This window comes from Tamandua tetradactyla, chromosome 1 (assembly GCF_023851605.1).
Source record: "Tamandua tetradactyla isolate mTamTet1 chromosome 1, mTamTet1.pri, whole genome shotgun sequence".
Lineage (NCBI taxonomy): Eukaryota > Metazoa > Chordata > Mammalia > Pilosa > Myrmecophagidae > Tamandua > Tamandua tetradactyla.
Genome location: NC_135327.1, coordinates 196,452,362 through 196,469,020, shown reverse-complemented (window position 1 = coordinate 196,469,020; position 16,659 = coordinate 196,452,362). Strand labels below are relative to the sequence as shown.

Genomic DNA, 16,659 nt, shown 5'->3' with positions numbered 1-16,659 from the left:
AGAATAGAGCTGCCATATGATCCAGGCAATCCCACTAGGCATATATTCAGAAAAACTGAAAGTAGGATGGGGACAGACATTTGCATACCAATGTTCATAGCAGCATTATTCACAAATGATGGAAACAACCAAGTGTCCATTTACCAAAGAATGGATAAACAAATGTGATCTATACATACAATGGAATTTTATTACTCAGCTGTAAGAAGGAATGAAGTCTTGACACGTGGCAACATGAAAGAATTGTAAGGACACTATGTTGAGTGAAATAAACCAGATATAAAAGGACAAATATATTTTACTAAATGAAATAATATAAGTAAACTCATAGTGTTTACATCTAAAATTTGGCTACCAGACCATCAGAGAATGGGAACTGAGGCTTAATTTGTGCAGAATTTTTTTTTAATAAGGTTAACTGTAAATATTTGGAAATGGATAGAGGTGACGGCAGTACATTATCATCTGTGTAATTAACAGTGCTGCATCATATGTGTAAGTGTGGTTGAAAGGGAAAGTTTAGGCTATGTGTATCATTAGAAAGAAAGCCAGGGAAGAAACAAGGTTCTGTATAACATAGTGAACCTGTTGGGAATTATAAAGGTGGTTAATGCTACAAATATAAGAAAGTTCTTCTATAAACTAGAAAAAAATGTATGCCATTATTATAAGGTGTTAATAGTAGGGTAGTATATGGGGAAAAACACACCTAATACACACTATATTTGTGTTAATATAAGACTATATAATTAATAGCAATATTTTAATGTTCTCCCATTAATGGTAACTGAAGCACTACACCAAAGCTAAGTGTCAATAAAGGGGGTTATAAAAGTGTGCAGTTTTTCTTGCTTGGAGCTATGAAATGTTCCAAAATAAATTGTAGTAATGAAATCACAACTCTGATTATACCGAGAGCCACTGGTTACAAACACTTTGAAAAAAGTCTGAACTGTTCAAAAAAAAAAAAAGAAAAAGAAAACTGGCTACAGATGTGTAAGTTTATTTCTGGACTCTCAATTTTATTCCATTAGTCTATATGTCTATCTTATGACAGCAACACAAGGATTTGATTATTGTAGCTTTGTAATACAGTTTGAAATTGGAAATGTACCCTCCAACTTTGCTCTTCTTTTTCAAGACTGTTTTTGTTATTTGGGGCCCCTTCAATTCCATATATATTTTAAGATAACTGTATCCGTTTCTGAAAAAAGCCAGCTGTGATTTTACAAGACTTGCATTGAATCTGTACAGCTCACTTTGAACAATAACACTGCTTTGTTAACAATATTAAGTTTTCCAATCCATGAACGTGGATGTCTTTCCATTTATTTCTTCGTTTCTTTCAGAAACATTTGGTAGTTTTCAGTGAGGAAGGCTTTACACCTTCTTGCCTAAATATATTTCTAAGTAAATGGAATTTTCTTAATTCTATTTTCAAATTGTTCATTTTAACTGTATAAAAAATACAACTGGTTTGTGAGAGCTGACCTTGTACCCCTGCAACTTTGCTGGATTTATTAGTACTAATAATTTTTGCATGCATTCTTTAGGGTATTCTACAGTTAAGTTTTTTGGGAGGAGGGGCAATTTCAATTTGTCACTTTGAATATCTGTAATTCTTACTACTTCTTTCAAAGGCAAACACAAAATCTGTTCAAAATGTTAAATGTATGTCCTTATAAAAGTCTTATCAAAATATGGAACATTTACTGCCTTATAAAATTTTACCAATAATAGGAAACTTTCCCATTAATGCTTTAAAAATGTCTAACTAGTCATTTGAAAAAGACTACATGGTATATCTTATCAAAACTGAAGTGGGTATCAACTTCTGTTTCCTCACATAATTCTTAAAGCCACATATTAGAAAAATCATTAAGTTCTGGAAGGTGATTTTATTTCTTTGAATTTATGACCAAATGGAAAAAATTTGTTTTAACATTTCCTTTTATTCTTTGCATCTCTAAAAATCTCTTGCTATATACTTTTATTCCTAAATTACTTATGTTTTGATGTTTCTATGAGAACATCAAAATTTGTTTTATATTTTGAAGTTAACCAAAATGGCTCATTTAACCCTTAAAATAAAATTTGTTAAATCAGGTTCTAGAATTGTAGTACTCAAAAACATATACAGCAACAAAAACAAAAACAAAAAAAACAGAAAACACAAAACAAAAAAGAAATTTAAAAAACATATATAGTAGATTCTTGCTTCCAAATTAAATGACATATAGCTTCCGAAGGAAAAAAAAGCCTTCCATTTTACAATAAGATTCCATAAGCACTTATTTTATATATATATTTTTTCCAATCCTTTAAGAATTTTGTAAGTAGAAATCTTACTAGATGCAAATAATCTCCAGTCTATTTCTAAACCCAAATCTGTTTAATTAACTCTGACTTTCAAAATAAGTTAAATACAATTACCTTTCAACCATTTCTTTTCCTCATTAATAATCCTAGCAATTAAAATTTCCCTCAAAGTTTCCATTTTCTTTTCAGCCTTTTATTTTTAATTTTTTTTTCCTTCTCTGGACTTTATTCGTTCCTCCCAACTCCTCATAAAATACAGAAGTCAGAAAAGTATAAATTAGAATACAACTTGCAATTAAAGTCTGTAAAAGTCATAGATCCTCAAACAGTTCAAGAACAAAATAAATCAACAGGGGAATGATGACATGTTTCTAGCCCCCTGAACAACATATGATTGAAAGTATAATTAAACAATGATTAAATACTTTGAAATGGCTGCCAGTAAAAAACAAATCCACTTACCCAATTCAGGGGAGAATTTCATGTTGTCTTTTCCTGGATCATCAATTTGATTATCTATCATGTCACCAATCTTGTTTGCTTTGAACTGTGGCTCTAATACTCGACTTGGACCTCGAGTAAACCGAGGATAGAATTTCTTGGGGAATGGTCCATGGGGCCCAGACCCCTTGATGGGCACATTCTTAAGGGGCTGAGTCACTTCACTGAAGTTGAAATAAACAAAGAGCAAAGCAGTCCAGGTCACAGATGTAAAAAGGCATCCATAACAAAAATATCGAATTGTGACACTTCCCATTATAGACCTAGCATAACTGAAGTGCCATTTTCATTTTCCTAAAAAATAAGAGAAGATGTATTAGACACTTCAGTACACTTGTAAATCATCTACCAAATTCATATTCACCATTTTCCAAACCACCAGTAGGACCTGGGAATCTAGAAACTCAAACCCAAAAAAAAGATACCTGGACATCAAGAGAAAAAACAAAGGATTCAACAATTAAAACAGCAGGTAATGTACAGAGCTCAGAAAACTGCTGGAGCAAAATAGCTGACTTATTCACTTGCCCAGTTAATGGATACTTCACCTTTGTGCTTGATTGCTTTCAGTTTTGTAACTTTTTTCAGGTGCTAACTTTACACGAGGAAATGCAAATGCTACATGTATCATGGTGCATCCAAGGTCCCTTCCAACTCTAAAACAAGATTCTTTTTTTAACCAAAGGATCTTATAATTTGTTATTAAAAATAAGCAGCTTGCATGTTTCTTGAAGATGATTGTACAATGATACAGCTTTCACAATGTGACTGTGTAACTGTGAAAATCTAGTGTCTGGTGCTCCTTTTATCTACCTTATCAACAGATGAGTAAAACATTTGGATTAAAAATAAATAAATAATAGGGGGAACAAACGTTAAAATAAATTTAACATGAAATGCTGGAGATCACTGAGGGGGAGGGGTGGAGGTATGGTATATACGAATTTTTTTTTATTTTTATTTTTTTTTCTGGATTGATGCAAATGTTCTGAGAGGTGATTGTGGTGATAAATATATAACTATGTGATGATGATGTTGTGAGTTACTGTTTATATACCAAGAATGGAATGATCATATGGTAAGAATGTTCATGTTTGTATGTTGCTATGTTTAAAAAAAAATTTTTAATTAAAAAAAAACCATTCACAAAAGCAAAAATAAATAAATAAGCAGCTTGAGGGGAAGCCTGCATAATTTTCATATTTATAAACCAAAAAGACTTCAAATAAGGAGGTTTTCCTTCTCCTCACAATGTCATATATAGAACAATGTAAAAAACAAAATCTGGTACTGAGCCACAATTTTTTTCTAAGCTTTCTGTTAATAGCTAGGCTTCATGGAGCCCTCATGGAATTTCCTGAAGAATTCTTTCTAAAAATCTCGAAGTATTTCTAAAATATTCTCAACTTAGGACCGGGAAACACCAAATAAGTAATGTATGGAGAGGAAATCACCAAAGAGATATTACTTATAAATCACTTCATATTTCTAAAGTATGAAACACAAAATATTATCATCTCCAAAATATTAGGACAATGCAAATCAGCATCAAGACTTACTTCAATAATTAAACTGTTTTGTACAAGGTTATGCCACAAGCTAGATGGTTCAATTTCCTGAACCAAGTACTATTAGGTATCTCACTCTTAATTCAAAAAATTAAAACCCAAACAAATGAAACAAAAGAAGACCCACTAATGGTAATACTAAAATGAAGGCTGGAATAACAACAGTGCAAAAGGAAATCAAGCATCCATGAAAGTGCTGTCATGTTAGTTGTCAGCACTTTTACAATTAATGACTTACTTGTACACAGAAAAGTACAAACAGTTTAAAAGTGGAAGAAAATGATTTCTCAGCAAGGTGCATGGAGTAGATCAGGGCAAATGAAACAACAAGAAGATTGCAAATTTGGAAAGGGTACAGAGTACTGAGTTGAAACAAAACAGATTTACCTAAAACAGACATTAACTTTCTAAAATATCTTGAGGGGGAAAACAAAAAACAAATAAATAAAAAAAAAACACCAAAATGCATTGCTCAGGTCTATGAAATTCTAAAGTTGAAGACTAACTACAAAGGCTGCTTTGATTCCAAAGGCACTGTGAGAAACCTTTCAACTATATCTAGAATATTAACAGATTGTTTTCCTCAAAATACTGCAGGCCTTACTACTTTGACCTTGGTTTCCTTAACCCTAACACAGGATAGAACCATCCAAAAGGGACTATAACAGCCAGCCAATCCCTTCTTCAATCACAGGAAACAAAAAATATCTAATAAAACAAAAAATGTGCAAGATCTCTAAAAAGGAAATTATAAACCTTTACTGAAAGACATTAATGAATGTCAAAATAAATGAAATGCATTGCTGATGAAGACTCAATAAAGATGACTATGCCCAAAATTGCCCACAAATTCAATGTATTTAAAAAACTAAGATGAGAGTATCAAGAAAGTGAAAGGAAAACCTACAAATTGGAAGAAAATAGTTGTGAATCATATATCTGATAAGGGTGTAATATCCAAAATACTTAAAGAACCCCTACAAATCCATAACAAAAAGACAAACAATACAATTTAAAAATGGGCAAAGGAACTAAATAGGCATTTCTCCAAAGAAAATACACAACTGGCCTACATGCATATATGTAAGGATGTTCAGTATCATTAATCATTAGAAAATGCAAACCAAAATCTTGAGATATAACTTAACACACTCTAGAATGGCTACTATTTTTTTTTTAAAAAGTGCTGGTGAAGATGTGAAGAACATGGAAACCTCATGCACTGCTGGTTGGAATGTAAATTGGTGCAGTTGCTGTGGGGAACAGTTTGGCAGTTCAACAAATAATTAATATAGAATTACCATAGGACCTAGCAATTCCACTCCTGGGTAATTTCCAAAAGAACTGAAAATAGGGGCTCAGACAAATATATATATTCCTGCACATATATGTTCATAGCAGCACAATCCACAGTGGCCAAAAGGTGAAAACCCAAATGTCCATCAACTGATAAATGGATAAACAAAATATGATATATCCATACAAAAGAATATTATTCATCATAAAAAGGAATGAAGTTCTGATACACGCTACAACATGGATGAACCTTGAGTTAAATAAGATTGGCGTAAAAGGACAAATATTCTACTATCACACTTACATGAAATATTTATATTTAGAATAAACAATTTCATAGAGGCAGAGAGGGGATTAGAGGTTACCAGGGACTGGGAGAGAAGACTGAGGAGTTATCGCTTAATGGGTATAGAGTTTCTATTTTGAATGATTAAGCAGTTGCTTAATCTCCTTGACAACTTGAGACATGATTTTTAGGGATGTATCTGGCCCTGGCACCATGGCATCAACGCCTTCCTGACCAAAAGAGAGAAAGAAAGTGTAACAAAATAAGGTATCAGTAGCTTAGAAGTTCAAATGGAGTCTAGAGGCTGTTGTGGAGGCTACTCATTTGCAAGCTTCAGCTAGATATAGCTGACTGCATGATTTCCCAAACACCAACCAACATGACTGTCACTGACTCTTAACACTCAGGGCTCGGTTTTCTGGAAACAAGATGGTGGCTTAGTGAGGTGTGGAATTTAGTTTGCCCTTCAGAGCAGCTAGTAAACAGCCAGGAACATTACAGAACAACTGCTAGGACCACATCAGTAACTGGACACACAGCATACACCAGTCTGCACAAGCTGGAACAGCTGCAATCCCACCCACAACCATGATCCCCCAAGCCGCATAGACTGGAGCCCCTTTCCCCTTCCCCCTTCCCCACAGGCTGGTTCCCAGAGGGGAAAGGAAAGAGACTCAGCTAACAGCAAGGGGCTGAGCTCAACCAAGCTCCAATTGTGGAATTAATGAACAAATTCTGACTACTAAAATTAGGCCCCCAGCTCAGCTAAATCTTGAATAAAAGCTAAAGTTACTAGTTTTGGCCCCGGCACAGAAAGGGCAGGGCTGACGAAGAGGATTTTTTTGATCAGACAACACAAAATACTTGAAAACATCTGGATACTAAAAAAAAAAAAAAAAAAAAAAAAATGAGGGGGCACATAGGACCTGGAGATGCATAGAGCAACATACCAACTTAAGCTCTTGATTTACAAACCTGAGGAATGGGGTCCTACTCTGAAAAGAGTTTTGTTTTGTTTTTTTTTTTTCTTAACAACTACGAGGCTTCTCAGGCTCCAACTGCCCCAAGCAAGGGCAGAATTATGCTTGCCTGAGAGGCAAGGTGGCAGGTCTACTGACAGGAGGTAATTCCCTGGAGGCTGTGCCATCTGCAGGAGAGGAGTGAAGCCCAGCTCAGGTGGAATCCCTCCCTCAAGGAATTCAGTCCCCAAGGACTGGAAAAGTGAAGCAATTGAAGCCAGCCTACAACCTCTCCTCTGTCTCAACCACACCCCAGCAGGAAGAGTCTGCTGAACTTAAATGTACCATATCACTTTATGCTGGTGGGCCCCAAGGCAGACAAGTGCCACATACTGGGCAGGATAGGAAAAAGAGAGTCTAGAGGCTTCATAGGAAAGTCTTTTAACCTGCTAGGTCTCACCCTCAGGGAAAACCAATGCAGATGACTCTTTCCTCCTGAGAGGAACCCTGCTGGTCTAGGAAAATCTGACTGGAGTCTATAATACCTAAGTAGACCTCCTAAGGAAAAAAAAAAAAAAGGCACCATACAGGCATGGCAAGAAACAAGAAAACAAGAACAGAAAAATTCTGATCCATTAAACAAAACCTAAGCTAGAGGTCTAGAATAAGCTGAACTGAATGTCAAAGAACAGATAGAGAACAAAGCCATCCAGCAAGAAAAACCTAGGTAAAAGAGTGCAAACAATCTCCAGAATAAACTAATTAAGGAAATTAAATGTCTAGACACCAGCAAAAAAAAAAAAAAAAAAAAAAAATCATACTAGGAAAACTGAAGACATGACCCAGTCAAAGGAACAAACTATAATTCAAATGAGATACAGGAGTTGAAACAATTAATTCAGGATATTCAAACAGACACAGAAAATCTCATCAAAAATCAAATCAATGAATTGAGGGAAGATATAAAGAAGGCAAAGGATGAAAAAAAGAAGAAATCCAAAGTCTGAAAAAACAAATCACAGAATTTATGGGAATGAAAGGCACAGCAGAAGAGATGAAAAAAACAGTGGAAACCTACAATGTTAGATTTCAAGAGGTAGAAGATAGGATTAGTGGACTAGAGGACAGGACATCCGAAATCCGAAAATATAGGGAAAAGAATGGAAAAATATGAGCAGGGACTCAGGGAACTGAATGACAACATGAAGCGCATGAATATGTGTTGTGCGTGTCCCTGAAGGAGAAGTGAAGGGAAAAGGAGAAGAAAAACTAATGGAGGAAATTCACACTGAGTATTTCCCAACTCTTACAAAGACTTAAAATTACAGATCCAAGAAGTACAGTGTACCCCAAACAGAACAGATCCAGACAAACATACTCCAAGACACTTACTAATCAGAATGTCAGATATCAAAGAGAAAGAGAATTTTGAAAGCAGCAAGAGAAAAGCAATCCATCACATACAAGGGAAACACAATAGGACTATGCGGTGATTTCGCAGCAGAAACCACAGAGGTGAGAAGACATAGTTATGCTATATTTAAGACACTAAAAGAGAAAAACTGCCAAGCAAGAATTCTATATCCAGCAAAATTGTCCCTTAAAAATGAGGCAGAAATTAAAACATTTTCAGACAAAAAAGTCACTGAGAGAATTTGTAACCAAGAGACCGGCTCTGCAAGAAATACTAAAGGGAGCACGAGAGACAGACAGGAAAAGATAGCAGAGAGAGATGTGGAGAAGAGTGTAGAAGTGAAGATTAGCAGTAAAGGCAAGAGGAAAAACTAGATATGACACATAAAATCCAAAAGGCAAAATGGAAGAAGTAATAACACTAAATGTTAATGTATTAAACTCCCCAATCAAAAGAGAAAGACTGGCAGAATGGATTAAAAAACAGGACCAACCTATAAGCTGTCCACAGGAGATACATTTTACACCAAAGGACAAACACAGGTTGAAACTGAAAGGTTGGGAAAAGGTATTTCATGCAAACAACAATCAGAAAAGAACAAGAGTACTTATACTAATATCTAACAAACTAGACTTCAAATGTAAAACAATTAAAAGAGACAAAGAATATTATGTATTAATAAAAGGAACAAGTCAACAAGACATAACAATCATAAATATTTATGTACCGAACCAGAGTGCTCCAAAATACATGAGGCAAACACTGAAAAGGGAAACAGACACATCTACCATAATAGATGGTGGAGACTTTAATTTCCCACTCTCATCAATGGACAGAACATCTAGACAGAGGATCAATAAAGAAACAGAGAATTTGAATAATACAATAAATGAACTAGACTTAACAGACATTTAAAGAACAAAACAGACATTTATAGAACATTACACCCCACAACAGCAGAATACACCTTTTTCTCAAGTGTGCATGGATCATTCTCAAGGAGAGACCACAAAGCAAATCTCAATAAATTTAAAAAGACTGAAATCATACAAAACACTTTCTCAGATCAAAAGGAATAAAGTTGGAAATCAATAATAGGCAGAGTGCCAGAAAATTCACAAATATATGGCAGCTCAACAACACACTCTGAAACAACCAGTGAGTCAAGGAAGAAATTACAAGAGAAATTAGTTAAGTATCTTCAGGCAAATGAAAATACAGCAAATCAAAATTTATGAAATGTACAATCTTCGGGGTTGTTCATATGAAACTTAACCAGACAAAGGATAGCTCAAGCCTACTTAAAATTAGGCCTAAGAGTCACCCCCACAAGAGAACCTCTTTTGTTGCTCAGATGTGGCCTCTCTCTCCAGCCAACACAACAAGCAAACTCACCACTCTCCCACTGTCTACGTGGGACATGACTCCCAGGGATGTGGACGTTCCTAGTGTGGGACAGAAATCCTAGAATGAGCTGAGACTCAGCATCAAGGGATTGAGAAAAACCCTAGAATGAGTTGAGATTTAGCATCAAGGGATTGAGAAAACCTTCTCGACCAATAGGGGGAAGAGCAAAATGAGACAAAATGAAGTGTCAATGGCCGAGAGATTCCAAACAGAGTTGACAGACTATCCTGGAGGTTATTCTTACACATTAAATAGATATCACCTTGTTAGTCAAGATGTAATTGAGAGGCTTGAGGGAACTGCCTGAAAATGTAGAGCTGTGTTCTAGTAGCCATGTTTCTTGAAGATGACTGTATAATGATATAGCTTTCACAACGTGACTGTGTGATTGCGAAAACCTTGTGTCTGATGCTTCTTTTATCTACCTTATCAACAGACGAGTAAAATATGCGGAATAAAAAGAAATAATAGGGGAAACAAATGTTAAAATAAATTTAGATTGAAATACTAATGATCAATGAAAGGGATGAGTAAGGGGTATGGTATATATGATTTTTTTTGTTTCCTTTTTATTTCTTTTTCTGAATAGAAGCAAATGTTCCAAGAAATGATCATGATGATGAATATGCAACTATGTGATGATGCCGTGAATTACTGATTATATATGTAGAATGGAATGATCAAAAATTAAAAATGTTTGCTTTTGGAGGCGTGGCCAAGATGGCGGCTTAGTAAGATACGCGCGTCTTAGATCCCCCTCCAGAGCAACTACTAGGTGAACAGAAACAGTGCAGAACAGCTCCTGGGGCCACGGCAGGGAATGGACACACAGCGTACCCCAGTCTAGACTGGATAGACTGACTGCAAGACTCTGCTGCGGTGAGATCCGCGAGCGGCGCGCGATTCCCCAAGCCGACGCAGCTGTGGCGGCCGGAACTCCTCCCTCCCTCCTTCCCTGGACCGGCTACGAGTCTCGGATCAGAGGGCTACCCAAGCCACGGTGGCTGGCAACCGGCGCCCCTCCCCCACGGGCGGCTTCCTGGTCCGGTGGCGAGTACCCCAGGCTGCGGGGGCCGGTGACCAGCACCCCTCCAGGGAGAGGAGGGAATTTCCGACAGTGGCAGGGACTGGGTCCAACCAAACACCAATAGGGGCATTAATAATAGGAGCCACAGGGTCCCCTCAAGCTGTGGCGGCTGGCGCCCCCACAACGCGTGGTCCCCCGGACAAACTGAGAGAATTGGATCGGAAATCCCCAGGCCGCGGAGAACGGTGACCGGGGGGATCCCTTCCAAACACGTGAGACAAACGTGTGCCACGAGCGCCACCTACTGGGCAGGATAAGAAAAACAGAACCCAGAGATTTCACAGAAAAATATTATAACCTGTTGGATCCGACACCCAGGGAAATCTGACTAAATGCCCAGACGCCAGCAGAAGATAACGGTCCACGCTCAGAAGATTGAGAATATGGCCCAGTCAAAGGAACAAACCAATAGTTCAAATGAGATACAGGAGCTGAGACAACTAATGCTGAATATACGAACAGAAATGGAAAACCTCTTCAAAAACGAAATCGATAAATTGAGGGAGGACATGAAGAAGACATGGGCTGAACAAAAAGAAGAAATAGGAAAACTGAGAAAACAAATCACAGAACTTATGGAAGTGAAGGATGAAATAGAAAAGATGGAAAAAACAATGGATACCTACAACGATAGATTTAAAGAGACAGAAGATAGAATTAGTGATTTGGAGGATGGAACATCTGAATTCCAAAAAGAAACAGAAACTATCAGGAAAAGAATGGAAAAATTTGAACAGGGTATCAGGGAACTCAAGGACAATATGAACCGCACAAATATACGTGTTGTGGATGTCCCAGAAGGAGAAGAGAAGGGAAAAGGAGGAGAAAAACTAAGGGAAGAAATTATCACTGAAAATTTCCCAACGCTTATGAAAGACCTAAAATTACAGATCCAAAAAGTGCAGCGCACCCCAAAGAGAATAGACCCAAATAGGCGTTCTCCAAGACACTTACTAGTTAGAATGTCAGAGGTCAAAGAGAAAGAGAGGATCTTGAAAGCACCAAGAGAAAAACAATCCATCACATACAAGGGAAACCCAATAAGACTATGTGTAGATTTCTCAGCAGAAACCATGGAAGCTAGAAGACAGTGGGATGATATATTTAAATTACTAAAAGAGAAAAACTGCCAACCGAGACTCCTATATCCAGCAAATTTGTCCTTCAAAAAGGAGAGAGAAATTAAAACATTCTCAGACAAAAAGTCACTGAGAGAATTTGTGACCAAGAGACCAGCTCTGCAAGAAATACTAGAGGGAGCACTAGAGTCAGATACAAAAAGACAGAAGAGAGAGGTATGGAGAAAAGTGTAGAAAGAAGGAAAATCAGGTATGATATATATAATACAAAAGGCAAAATGTTAGAGGAAAATATTATCCAAACAGTAATAACACTAAATGTTAATGGACTGAATTCCCCAATCAAAAGACATAGATTGGCAGAATGGATTAAAAAACAGGATCCTTCTATATGCTGTCTACAGGAAACACATCTTAGACCCAAAGATAAATATAGGTTGAAAGTGAAAGGTTGGGAAAAGATATTTCATGCAAATAACAACCAGAAAAGAGCAGGAGTGGCTATACTAATATCCAACAAATTAGACTTCAAATGTAAAACAGTTAAAAGAGACAAAGAAGGACACTATCTACTAATAAAAGGAACAATTAAACAAGAAGACATAACAATCATAAATATTTACGCACCGAACCAGAATGCCCCAAAATACGTGAGGAATACACTGCAAACACTGAAAAGGGAAATAGACTCATATACCATAATAGTTTGAGACTTCAATTCACCACTCTCATCAATGGACAGAACGTCTAGACAGAGGATCAATAAAGAAATAGAGAATCTGAATATTACTATAAATGAGCTAGACTTAACAGACATTTATAGGACATTACATCCCACAACAGCAGGATACACCTTTTTCTCAAGTGCTCATGGATCATTCTCAAAGATAGACCATATGCTGGGTCACAAAGCAAGTCTTAACAAATTTAAAAAGATTGAAATCATACACAACACTTTCTTGGATCATAAAGGAATGAAGTTGGAAATCAATAATAGGCCGAGTGCCAGAAAATTCACAAATACATGGAGGCCCAACAACACACTCTTATACAACGAGTGGGTCAAAGAAGAAATTGCAAGAGAAATTAGCAAATACCTCGAGGCGAATGAAAATGAATACACAACATATCAAAACTTATGGGACGCAGCAAAGGCAGTGCTAAGAGGGAAATTTATTGCCCTAAATGCCTATATCAGAAAAGAAGAAAAGGCAAAAATGCAGGAATTAACTGTCCACTTCGAAGAACTGGAGAAAGAACAGCAAACTAATCCCAAAGCAAGCAAAAGGAAAGAAATAACAAAGATTAGAGCAGAAATAAATGAAATTGAAAACACGAAAACAATAGAGAAAATCAATAAGACCAGAAGTTGGTTCTATGAGAAAATCAATAAGATTGAGGGCCCTTAGCAAGACTGACAAAAAGAAGAAGAGGGGGGGCCGCGGTGGCTCAGCGGGCAAAGTGCTTGCCTGCTATGCCGGAGGACCTCGGTTCGATTCCCGGCCCCAGCCCATGTAACGAAAACGGAGAAACAAAATACAATAAAACAAGAAAATGTTTAAAAAAGATGTTTCCCTTTCTTCCTCTCTTCCTTCCTTCTATCCTTCCTTCCTTCTCTCTGTCTTTCCTTTAAAAAAAAAAAAAAAAAAAAAAAAAAAAAAAAAAAAAGAAGAAGAGAGAAGATGCAAATAAAGTAGATCAGAAATGGAAGAGGAGACATAACCATTGACCTCACAGAAATAAAGGAGGTAATAACAGGATACTATGAACAACTTTACGCTAATAAATACAACAATTTAGATGAAATGGATGGGATCGTGGAAAGACATAACAACCAACTTTGACTCAAGAAGACATAGATGACCTCAACAAACCAATCACAAGTAAAGAAACTGAATTAGTCATTCAAAAGCTTCCCAAAAAGAAAAGTCCAGGACCAGATGGCTTCACATGTGAATTCTATCAAACATTCCAGAAAGAATTAGTACCAACTCTCCTCAAACTCTTCAAAAAAATCGAAGTGGAGGGAAAACTACCTAATTCATTCTATGAAGCCAACATCACCCTCATACCAAAACCAGGCAAAGATATTACAAAAAAAGAAAACTACAGGCCAATGTCTCTAATGAATATAGATGCAAAAATCCTCAATAAAATTCTAGCAAATCGTATCCAACAACACATTAAAAGAATTATACATCATGACCAAGTAGGATTCATCCCAGGTATGCAAGGATGGTTCAACATAAGAAAATCAATTAATGTAATACACTATATCAACAAATCAAAGCAGAAAAATCACATGATCATCTCAATTGATGCAGAGAAGGCATTTGACAAGATTCAACATCCTTTCCTGTTGAAAACACTTCAAAAGATAGGAAGACAAGGGAACTTCCTTAAAATGATAGAGGGAATATATGAAAAACCCACAGCTAATATCATCTTCAATGGGGAAAAATTGAAAACTTTCCCCCTAAGATCAGGAACAAGACAAGGATGCCCACTATCACCACTATTATTCAACATTGTGTTGGAGGTTCTAGCCAGAGCAATTAGACAAGAAAAAGAAATACAAGGCATCAAAATTGGAAAGGAAGAAGTAAAACTATCACTGTTTGCAGACGATATGATACTATACGTCGAAAACCCGGAAAAATCCACAACAAAACTACTAGAGCTAATAAATGAGTACAGCAAAGTAGCAGGTTACAAGATCAACATTGAAAAATCTGTAGCATTTCTATACACTAGTAATGAACAAGCTGAGGGGGAAATCAAGAAACGAATCCCATTTACAATTGCAACTAAAAGAATGAAATACCTAGGAATAAATTTAACTAAAGAGACAAAAAACATATATAAAGAAAACTACAAAAAACTGTTAAAAGAAATCACAGAAGACCTAAATAGATGGAAGGGCATACCGTGTTCATGGATTGGAAGACTAAATATAGTTAAGATGTCAATCCTACCTAAATTGATTTACAGATTCAATGCAATACCAATCAAAATCCCAACAACTTACTTTTCAGAAATAGAAAAACCAATAAGCAAATTTATCTGGAAGGGCAGGGTGCCCCGAATTGCTAAAAACATCTTGAGGAAAAAAAACGAAGCTGGAGGTCTTGCGCTGCTGGACTTTAACGCATATTATGAAGCCACAGTGGTCAAAACAGCATGGTATTGGCATAAAGATAGATTTATCGACCAATGGAATCGAATAGAGTGCTCAGATATAGACCCTCTCATCTATGGACATTTGATCTTTGATAAGGCAGTCAAGCCAACTCACCTGGGACAGAACAGTCTCTTCAATAAATGGTGCCTAGAGAACTGGATATTCATATGCAAAAGGATGAAAGAAGATCCATATCTCACACCCTATACAAAAGTTAACTCAAAATGGATCAAAGATCTAAACATTAGGTCTAAGACCATAAAACAGTTAGAGGAAAATGTTGGGAGATATCTTATGGATCTTACAACTGGAGGCGGTTTTATGGACCTTAAACCTAAAGCAAGAGCACTGAAGAAGGAAATAAATAAATGGGAACTCCTCAAAATCAAACACTTTTGTGCATCAAAGAACTTCATCAAGAAAGTAGAAAGACAGCCTTCACAATGGGAGACAATATTTGGAAATGATATATCAGATAAAGGTCTAGTATCCAGAATTTATAAAGAGATTGTTCATCTCAACAACAAAAAGACAGCCAACCCAATTACAAAATGGGAAAAAGACTTGAACAGACACCTCTCAGAAGAGGAAATACGGATGGCCAAGAGGCACATGAAGAGATGCTCAATGTCCCTGGCCATTAGAGAAATGCAAATCAAAACCACAATGAGATATCATCTCACACCCACCAGAATGGCCATTATCAACAAAACAGAAAATGACAAGTGCTGGAGAGGATGCGGAGAAAGAGGCACACTTATCCACTGTTGGTGGGAATGTCAAAGGGTGCAACCACTGTGGAAGGCAGTTTGGCGGTTCCTCAAAAAGCTGAATATAGAATTGCCATACGACCCTGCAATACCATTGCTAGGTATCTACTCAAAGGACTTAAGGGCAAAGACACAAACGGACATTTGCACACCAATGTTTATAGCAGCATTATTTACAATTGCAAAGAGATGGAAACAGCCAAAATCTCCATCAACAGAAGAGTGGCTAAACAAACTGTGGTATATACATACGATGGAATATTATGCAGCTTTAAGACAAGATAAACTTATGAACCATGTAATAACATGGATGGACCTAGAGAATATTATGCTGAGTGAATCCAGCCAAAAACTAAAGGACAAATACTGTATGGTCCCACTGATGTGAACGGACATTCGAGAATAAACTTGAAATATGTCATTGGTAACAGAGTTCAGCAGGAGTTAGAAACAGGGTAAGACAATGGGTAATTGAAGCTGAAGGGATACAGACTGTGCAACAGGACTAGATACAAAAACTCAAAAATGGACAGCACAATAATACCTAATTGTAAAGTAATCATGTTAAAACACTGAATGAAGCTGCATCTGAGCTATAGGTTTTTGTTTTGTTTTGATTTTACTATTATTACTTTTACTTTTTTCTCTATATTAACATTCTATATCTTTTTCGGTTATGTTGCTAGTTCTTCTAAACCAATGCAAATGTACTAAGAAATGATGATCATGCATCTATGTGATGATGTTAAGAATTAATGATTGCATGTGTAGAATGGTATGATCTCTAAATGT

At 36.5% G+C, this 16,659-nt stretch overlaps 1 protein-coding gene across 7 annotated transcripts in view; it reads right to left on the bottom strand.

Annotated features, from left to right (window-relative positions):
- The window catches only part of GALNT11 (polypeptide N-acetylgalactosaminyltransferase 11), a 118,853-nt gene that overhangs the window by 88,317 nt on the left and 13,877 nt on the right, over nt 1–16,659 (bottom strand). For all 7 annotated transcript variants that reach the window (XM_077150665.1, XM_077150656.1, XM_077150701.1 and 4 more), the window contains one exon: nt 2,782–3,114. In XM_077150665.1, the coding sequence (XP_077006780.1) occupies nt 2,782–3,076 (295 nt within the window). In that variant the 5' untranslated portion in view covers nt 3,077–3,114. The remainder of the gene's footprint in view (nt 1–2,781; nt 3,115–16,659) is intronic.